The sequence below is a fragment of the Triticum aestivum genome, chromosome 7D (genome assembly GCF_018294505.1).
Source record: "Triticum aestivum cultivar Chinese Spring chromosome 7D, IWGSC CS RefSeq v2.1, whole genome shotgun sequence".
Classification (NCBI taxonomy): Eukaryota; Viridiplantae; Streptophyta; class Magnoliopsida; order Poales; family Poaceae; genus Triticum; species Triticum aestivum.
Genome location: NC_057814.1, coordinates 387,464,890 through 387,474,352, shown reverse-complemented (window position 1 = coordinate 387,474,352; position 9,463 = coordinate 387,464,890). Strand labels below are relative to the sequence as shown.

General features: G+C 45.9%; 1 protein-coding gene across 1 annotated transcript; it reads right to left on the bottom strand.

The window, feature by feature from the left end:
* Positions 1 to 663: 663 nt before the first annotated feature.
* LOC123168358 (NAD(P)H dehydrogenase (quinone) FQR1) lies at positions 664 to 2,253 on the bottom strand. Its single transcript, XM_044586229.1, has 4 exons — positions 2,076 to 2,253; positions 1,614 to 1,707; positions 1,197 to 1,462; positions 664 to 1,127 (listed from the first exon to the last, which is right to left on the bottom strand). The coding sequence occupies exons 1-4, from the start codon at positions 2,096 to 2,098 to the stop codon at positions 896 to 898; spliced, it is 615 nt and encodes a 204-aa protein (XP_044442164.1). The 5' UTR covers positions 2,099 to 2,253; the 3' UTR covers positions 664 to 895.
* Between the last annotated feature and the right edge of the window lie 7,210 nt (positions 2,254 to 9,463).

Here is a 9,463-nt window from a genome sequence, read left to right as displayed (position 1 = left end):
GTCCGCCCCATCTCCCATGGCCTCTAGGCCATGGAGGTGCAGAGGTTCTCGACTCCTGCCGGCGGAAGGGGCCCCGTTCTCATTCTTGTTAGGTTCAACGTCTTGGTTGGGACTGTGTGGCGGCGATGATGTCCCTTAGTAGGAATAATGTCTCCCACGTTCTATTCTCATCCCGATGGTGCGTCTAGCATCGTCAGAGGGCGTGTGAAGGTGTCTCCTTCAGATCTCGCAGGATCGGTCGGTGCTGGTATTCGGTAGATCTATTTGGATCCGGTCTTCGTTTGGGAGTTTACAGGTTTGATCCTTCTGATATACGACTTTCTTCATCCGCGGTGGTTACTACTCTGGTGCGCTGGTCCTATAGGGCCTTAGCACGACGACTTTCCGATTGTCTACTTAACAAGGTTTGCTCGGCTCCGGTGAGGGAGGGACGATGACGGCGGCGTGCCTTCGGCTCGCTAAAGTGCTTGTAGTCGTCGGACATGGTTGTAGTTTTTATTACCTTTGCTGTTCTTTGTACTGCCATGATTGAAGATGAATAAAGTTTCTTGAAAAAAAAGCAACCTCAAAGTATTGCTTTACTGCGGACACGTTAAGTGATTAAGGGTATTTTTGGCCGCACGAATTTCATAGAAAACGGCTGAGTTTCATTAGGATCTCTTTTCCGATTTTCTGCCTTGATCATAGAAATGTGCATGACATGACAGCACATGTTATAACAGCAACAGTTTTCAACCTCAAGTACTTGGTCCGCACAGTTAACCTAAGGTCGCCACAGAAACAATTGTAACCTAGTTAAGGACTAGGCATTTTACAATCAGTGAACCGATGAAATTACCAGATTCAGAGCTAAACTCAACTTTATTCATGTCGACACAATCTTGGTGGCCGCCGATCATGGAGAACCCTTGAGCTTCTTCGCGATCCCCGCAAAGTATTTCCCTTGGTGGAAGGCCTGTTGCAGCTCAAGCTCAGTGGGAACTCGTGATCCATCCCCAGCAATGGTGCCACACCCATACGGGCTGCCACCCTTCACCTGCCCCATCTCAAACATGCCTGCGCCAAACGTGTACCCGACCGGAACAAAGAGCATGCCATGGTGCACCAGCTGAGTAATGGCCGTCAACCTACAAGATCAGCAACAAACTAACTAGATAATTTCCATGACAAATCAACGAAGGAAGAAGGGATCTTACGCGGTGGTTTCTTGGCCACCGCCCTGGCAACCGGAGGAGAAGAACAACGCGGCGGGCTTGCCGGCGAGCCGCTGCGGGCACCACAGCTCACTGGTGCCGTCCATGAACGCCTTGAACTGCGTGGGCATCATGCCGAATCTAGTGGGGAACCCGAAGATGAGGCCATCAGCGTCGGCGAGCTCTGCGGGCGAGATGACCGGCACGTCATCCCTCTTCGGTGGAGCGCCCATCTTTGCAAGCGCTTCGTCAGAAAGAGTCTCCGGGACCTGTAGCATATTCAGAGTTTGGGATGGGGTTTGTATCAGCAGGCAGGAAAAAATTATTCGGCAATCCGAAAACTATACATAGCGGTAGATCATCTCAATATACTAGTAGTACTATATCTTAGTCGGTATAGATATAACGTTGTGTGATCACCTGCCATAGCTTGACGTCCACGCCTTGGACGGAAGATACGCCCTTCTGAATCTCATCTGCTAGCTTGGCCACATGGCCATAGGTGGAGTAGTACCTAAAGAATGTGCAAGTTCATGAATGAACATCTTGCGCAAACAGTCACTGAGTAGTGAGCAACTCTGGGTGTTTCCCCTATGATTTGGTTTCGAAAGCCTGAACCCCTGGGGAACAGAACAACGGAGCAACAGAGCTCTCCAAGTCGAACTAACCAACTCCGATGTACACTTCCAAATGCAGTGTCACTGCGTCAGGGATTCACCCAAGAAAGTAAATCGCCCAAGTGCGTAATCAAAAAGACATAAGAACCATAATCTCGCCGCGCCGCAAATTGGTGGCCAGGATGGTCGAACAAGAAAGTTGCCGCAGCAAATAAAGGGTGCGACCGAGAGGAAGGAAGGCAGAGTGGGGTTGAGGTGTGCTCACACAATGTAGATCTTGGCCGCCATTGGTCAGCTTGGATACTTGGAGTTCTTGGAGATCTTGGATTAGCTAGTTGAAGAAGATGGAGCAGGAATGAGCGAGATGCGGCTTGGCTCTCGGTCGCCGTGTTTATGGGAGGGAGAGCTCTTGTTCACGTGAGCGCGAATGGCCAAGACGAGGACCAGCGCGCTACCTGCGCGTGCCCCCGACCCAGATACGTGCAGTGCACGTGCATTTTTTTACACCTCTTTTTTTTGCGAGTAGCAAATAATACACTTCATTCACGCTACTCATTTTCCTTTTTCTTTTGATTGAGTAAACACCCTTGTTCTTTACATCGATTGACGTACACAACTCTTAATTAATTATTGCAAAATTTTCAAGCATTTCAAGTATGATAAAAAAACACTATAATGGTGAACCAAATTTGCTTTACAACCAACTGAAAACAGGCTTATGTATCACATAGCTTGTTATTAGTTTGTCACCCATATCGGTTCAATAAAATCCCGAACGACCTTAGGTTGCACCTAGAGACCGTGGATGTCACGTCCTTCTCCCGACGCAAAAAGGACCACATATAGATTCAATACATTATCTTGTAGACGAGTTGCAAAAAATCGCAAAATCCATCATATTAGAGATATAGTCATTGTGACAGTTTCATATAGCCCAAAGCAAACCACCAACTGATCAGTTACCGAACAAATCCATAAATACTAGGGTGGGGTGGGGTGGGGGGCTTTGGTATAAGACCACAAAATCTTAGCAAGAGAACAATCTAGGGAGATGTGTTGAATTGATTCCTCATTTTTCCCAAATAATATTTTGCGCAACCTTGCCATCTACACATTTTGAGGTTGTCTTCGGTTAGGATCACCCTCCTATATAAATGTCAAATGAAAAATTTGAGCTTCTGAGGGACTTTAAGTTCCCAAATAAATTTACAGTTAAAAGGTTGGATATAATTGACAAAGTCTGAACACATAGATTTGGCAGAAAAATGCCAGAAGTTTTAAGCTTCCACCAGAAGGTGTCTGGTTCATCTGTGAGGTTGACCGCTGTCAACCTATAAGGCCATCTTCAATGTTGGACACTTATTCAAGCTCTTACAAAAATAAATAAACACCGTTAAAATAAAAAACCATCAGAACGTTTTGTTCCAACGGCAAACACTAATTATGGGCGCTAGTAAAACAGTCGTTGCACAGAGTTTTCTACCACGTACGAACAACAAATGCCCAAGGGCCCGGCACCAAGTCTTCCATCGATGCCAACCTAGACTCTAAGATTCGAAGGCCTAATCGCCCGTCTGCTGGGAATACAATCATGGCGCCCCTGTTATGCTACCAAAGTTGGGTATCCCTTAAATAGTTGCAGCCAACCTGTCCACTTCACAAGCGCCCGATGGAAAGCAATGTATTAACGGGACTTGACTCTAGAAAAAAAATTGGTTGACACCATTGCAGTTGAAAGATGTTTTATGCATAGTGCCAAAAACCTATATGACACTCACTACATCATATCGTCACCAAAACGCAAAGGGGCAATGCGTCTTGGGCTAGGCCTGGCAGGAAGGCGAGTGTGAGGGACGGTTTTGGGGTTTGTCTGTAGCGTTTTTCTTTGGTGTTATTTAGTAGCGGTTTTCTCTAGTGTTATTCGATAGCTGTTTCCTCTAGTGGTTTTCGATAGAGTTTTCCCTAGTGGTTTTCGGTAGCGATTTTACAGCTATGTATTTTATTTTATAGGTTTTTGACATTTTGATGTTTTGTTTTCCCGTTCTCTTTGCTTTGTTTTTTCATGTTTTATTACCCTAATTTTTTATGTAATTCCATTTGTATTTGTTTTCACATTCTTTTTATGTTTCTTGTTTTCATTTTGTCCTTTTCCTTTTCGTTTCTAACATATATTTTTAAAATAATACGTATAAACTTCTTTTCTAGTACATGTAATTAATTTTCCATTTAAAAACAATTTATATCAATATTTGAACAATTTTGCCTAACAGGTAAACATTTTCTAATACGTAGTGTACATTTTTTCAATAAAGCATCTTTAAAGTACATGGCGAATATTTTTAAATTTTGGTGACCATTCGAAAATTCATGAACATGTTTTATGTTTCATGAAAATTTTGTAAGATCATGATTTTTTTTAAATAGACGACCATTTTTGAACCGTTCTTAAATTCATGAAAATGTTAACATTTTAAAAAAATAGTGACTAATTTTTGAATTTGTGAACATTTTTTGAATTACCTAATATTTAATAAATTATCGAATCTATTTTTAATCTTGGAGTTACATATTTTTGAAGTATGTAAAAAATCCAGCAGCCAGTGTTTTGTTGGAAATTAAAACCGGCCAGAAAACCACCAAAATAGATATAAAACCATAGTAATTTACTGTCTGATGGCGATTGCCCAGTGTGACTCGCGTACTATATGACGCAAAGACTGTATACAGGAGTCATGCATTGTGTATAACGGATTTTCAGAACATGGGGCAACCGATCACTTTATTTTAAACCCCCCAGAACAAGTGCTTAGAGGATTTGAAAAAAAATTGTATTTTTTCCCATAAATACGCATGCATGTGATCTAAGTACCTGTGAAAAATCGTTTGAAAATACGTTGTATTGTACTCTGCACAAAACAGACAAAATTACAGCCCAAAAAGGAAAAGAACTGGCCCAAAACTGCATGTATTTTGTCTTTTTTAATCTCTCAGAGCATCTCCAGCCATTGGCCCTCCAGGAGGGGCTAAAAACGCCCCCGGGGCGCACCGGCGCTAAACCGCGCGCTGGGGCATGATGCCCCCCAGTCACGGCGCCCACGTTTTTTTTTTGAAAAACTTAAATACGGCGCAAACACGGCTCAAATTTAACGCAAACATCGGCGAGTTCGTTCAAATTTAAACATATTGTACAAAAAAAAGAAAAAATACTACTAGGGGCTGCTCCTCGCCGTCTCCATCGCCGCTCCTCGCCGTCTCCCTCGCCGCTCCTCGCCGCCCGCCGCCCGCCCTTGCAGTTCTACATGCCGAGGAGGCTGTAGAACCGCGTGTAGTCGTCGTCGTCGTCGCCGCCGCCTCCGCTGCCGCCGTCCCTCGGAGTTGAGCCCTCGATGTACTCGAGGACGGCCTCCAACGTGCGGCTGGGCACGCCCCACCACCGGCGCCGGCCCTCGGAGTTGAGCCTGCCGGAGGGCACGACGCCGTTCGTCGGCTCGAGCTGTTCGGCGTGGCGGCGACGGAAGTAGGGCTCCCAGAGCGGGCTATCGGGGGTGTACCGCGGGCCTTCCCTCGCCGCCCGCGGCAGGGACGCGCGGATACGTGCGATCTCCGCACGCCGCGCCACCTCGGTGGGTGGTGGTGGCACCGGCACGCCGCCGGCGCTGATCCTCCACGCCCCGGGCACCCGCATGTCCGGCAGGACCGGGTACTCGGCCTCAAAAAGGAGGCGAGCCTCGTCCTCGTGAAGATGGCGGCGCGGCAGCGCGCGCAGCTTTGGCATTGATTCGCCGCGGGGAACGAGGCGATGAGGACGACGAAGCGGCGAGAAGAGAGTCGAGTCGCTGGCAAGGGGGGCCCGCGGCTCTTCACGCCAAAAACGATTCACCCGGTGCCCCCGAGCGCCCCCAGCGCGCCGGGTTCGGGTTGGGTCCGCCGGGGCCAATTTCGGCCCGAGCCGGCGAAAACTGGGCCCTTGGGGGCGCGACTGGGCCTTTTTTTGTCGCCGGCGGCCGAAAAATCGCCTGGGGGGCCTTGTTGGGGGCGCGGCTGGAGATGCTCTCACATGCAAGCATGTATATTGGTAAAATGTTGGCATATTTTATTGCACTGCTACACGTGCATGCACACAAAATTCTGGAATTCCTCAAGTCGTACAAAATCGTTTTTTTTTTACTTCAAAATAACGGGGACTGCCCGTGCTCAGATATCAGTTTTCGTCCATTGTGGCCATATCCCAAACCAAGAAGATGTGATGTAAGTGCTCGACTAGCCACAATCGCACTTTGGCACGGTGCGATCCTCCCAGAAAACCCCTTTCTTTGCTCATGTAGTGAAGGATAGGGCTGAAGGATAGAGGTCTACCCGTCTCGCTCAGGACGAGCAACTGGGCATAACCAACCGTGTGAGCAACGGCGCACGGGCAGCAGCCCGTTTCTATCGGTTTTTGCGTATTCCTTTTTTCTTTTGCTCTCCATAGTTTTCTTCCAAATATTTATTTACTATTATTTTTCTGTTTTTTATTTATGGTTTCTTTTACTACTTATCATTTAAAAATAAAGAACATCTCTCAAATATGTGAACATTTACAAAACACCCCAAAAAAATTCTTACAAGTCTTGAACATTTTTTAAACTCGTGAACAATTTTCAGTTGAGAATATTTTTGAATGTATATAAAATATATATCTGTAAACATTTATTGAATATTTTTGGAAAGATTTTTAAAAATGTATTACATTTTTTGAATTCACATAGATTCTTTAATCTGCTGAAAAAATGTTTTTCCCACAGTAAGTTTAACCATTTTTTATTGGGTAGCGAACATCTGTTACCCATTTTCCCAGGAACGAATGAAGTCGCGTGGGGGAACGGTATTGGGTTGGTCTGGTGCGCATTTTAGTGCTTATTATTTGCTTATAGCGACAACGAAGAATGGAAGCTCGTAATCCTTGCGAAATAACTAGTTAAGGCCTTCTTCGGTTGACAGGGATTTTGAAGAGGATTGGCAGGGATTGATGGGGATCAAATCCCTTGCAAGTCAAAATCCTTCTCAAACCTCCCCAATCCCCTTCAATCCCTGTGGCAAGGGGATTAACCAAACATGGCCTAAGGGGTACCCATTGCAAAGGTCACTCTCAGGGCATTTACATTGGGGTGCTTAGCACAGGCGCTAGGATCTAGTGGCGCATAGAGTTTTCCTTTTTTTTCATAGATATTTTTTCTCAAAACACTTTTTCTCTTGAACCTTGCTCCAAATCCTGAACCGTCTTCACCTTTGGATTTGTCGCGTCAAGATTTTTAAAATCAGATCCAATGTTAATAGCTTTTGACAAACTTTTTTCACTAAAAAGACGGAAAGCAAAAACCGGGAACCGGAAGCACGATTTTTTCCCACTTCGATTACAAGGACTGAAGCTAAAATGGCGATAATCTTTTATATGTTTTTTTCTAGATGCATAGACATATTCTCGATCTAAGCTAAACCACGTGAGTCGCGGTAATACTTGGAAAATTCTAGCAGCCTACATGGCCATTCGGAGACAATTTACACGTGTCCAACCGGTTGGTGCTTGGTTTAACAAGTCTTGGAGACTGACCGACTATTCTGGAGTAGTCAACACCAACCGGCCGTATCTCTCTTCTCACTTGGCCGCGAAACCATCATCTTCTTGGACACTGTCTCCCCCAACTTGTTTAGAATCTCCGCGCAAAGTTAGGAGAAGAACATTGACTATTTGACTAGTGACTAGGAAGACTCGAACTATGACCAATCTCAATGTACCCTTTCTTCTGTGATCCATTAAAAAAATTTCGGAGACAATTTTCTAAATCCCCGTCTCCTACTACCGCCTCGCACCTGTGATGCATCCCACGAAAGAGAAAAGCATGGTTTTGATCCCTCAAATTCTCTAAAAGTATAGACTTGGTCCCTTAAAAAAAATTTGGTATACATTTGGTCCTTCAAGTCTCAAAATCGGATAAGCTTAGTCCAAAACCTGATTTTAAGCACGTTGACCCGGTTCGACCATGTTGACCAGTTTGACCAATGAACAATAAATTCAGAAAAATAGGAAAAAAGATCTAAAATTGTGTGCGACCAAGATGCTTGGGTGCGCTAAGTGCATGGAAAAGTATGTGGTGTTTGACATTTGAGGAGCTCGTGGCAAAAAAACATTTTTTGGCTAAAAAAGGCAATATTTTTTTCTAGCGCTCCTCGGATGTTATTTGACCACAAAAATTTACATGCACTAAGCACACGAGGAGCTCGTGGCTAAGTGCATGTTGGTTGTCACAAAAATTCAGATTTTTTCGAATTTGATTGCCATTTTTTTACTATTCATTGGTCAAACCTGGTCAACATAGTCAAACTCAGTCAAATCCTGGTCAACGTGCTCAAAATCTGATTTTGGACCAAACTTGTTCAGTTTTGAAACTTAAACGACCAAATATATTTTAAAAAATCTTAAGAAATCAAGTCTATACTTTTGAGAAACTTGAGAGACCAAAACCATACTTTTATGGTCACACTAAGTTGTGATGGCGGTCGGCAATATATCCCTTCACCTTCAGGCCAAAGTGCCAAACCACCTATTAGAAGAAACATGTATGTTTGGTTTGATCTTGTGTTTTTATTAGATAGATGGTTTGATCTCATGTTGGTCGTGGGGTTTTCTATTTCGGAGTGCGTAATACTTCTTTAAATCTGTAATAACGCTTGAACATTGTGCTATCTAGTGTCCTTCTAACACGAACACACCTAGATCCGACGGAGTCCCAAGTCGATCCCGCGGCGGCTGGGTGAAACCCTAGCCGCCACCGCCCCCACCTCCTCCCCGACTCCCCCTCCCCTCACCGCCGCCAAAGGGCGCCGTCGGGCGAATCCGAGCTGCCGTTGGCGGCGGCAGGGCCCCTTCTCCCTCCCCGTGGTGGCTACATCGCAGGACGTGGCAAGCGAGCGGGGAGCGCGACGCTCCCGCAGGGCGTTGCGGCGGCGATACGGACGGCCGAGCCTTGGGGCGTGGCGGCTACAGGGCGAAGGTGCCGGGACGGGCCGGCGCGGCGTGATGGCGGGGGCGGCTGGTGCCGGTTCCGTCATATCTGCTGCCTGGAGCCGTGGGTTGTGGGCAGCGAGGACCGGTGTCCTCCGCCGTGGCGGCGATGGCGTCGGCGTGGTGGAGGCAGCGGTGTGGTGGCGGTCCTTGTACTCTTATCGCATCAAGGCAACAATCTGTATGATCGGTCCTCCTCGATCTGGTCATCGACGTGTTCCGAAACTACTGCCGGAGGTCTTCCCGAAGAATATCTGGATCAGATAGAATCCGGTCGTGCGCGTCTATATGAGCCTACGTGGCTCCAGGAGGGCGCGGCGCGAAGCTCTGTTGTTTTGTTGACACCATGGGACATGTCAACATCTCGTTTTCCATGGCACAGACAGCGGCAGAGAAAATCTTGATGGCTAAGATCGGAGGATTGATATGTCTCCAACGTATCTATAATTTTTTATTGTTCCATGCTATTATATATTCTGTTTTGGACATTTAATGGGCTTTATTATACACTTTTATATTATTTTTGGCACTAACCTATTAACCGGAGGCCCAGCCCAAGTTGCTGTTTTTTTTTGCCTATTGCAGTGTTTCGAAGGAAAAGGATATCAAAC

Coding starts and splice junctions, on each gene's coding strand:
- LOC123168358 (XM_044586229.1), bottom strand. CDS start 2,098: ATGGCGGCCAAGATCTACATTGT. Junction 1,708..2,075: donor GCGGCCAAGATCTACATTGT/GTGAGCACACCT, acceptor CACATTCTTTAG/GTACTACTCCACCTATGGCC. Junction 1,463..1,613: donor TGGACGTCAAGCTATGGCAG/GTGATCACACAA, acceptor AATATGCTACAG/GTCCCGGAGACTCTTTCTGA.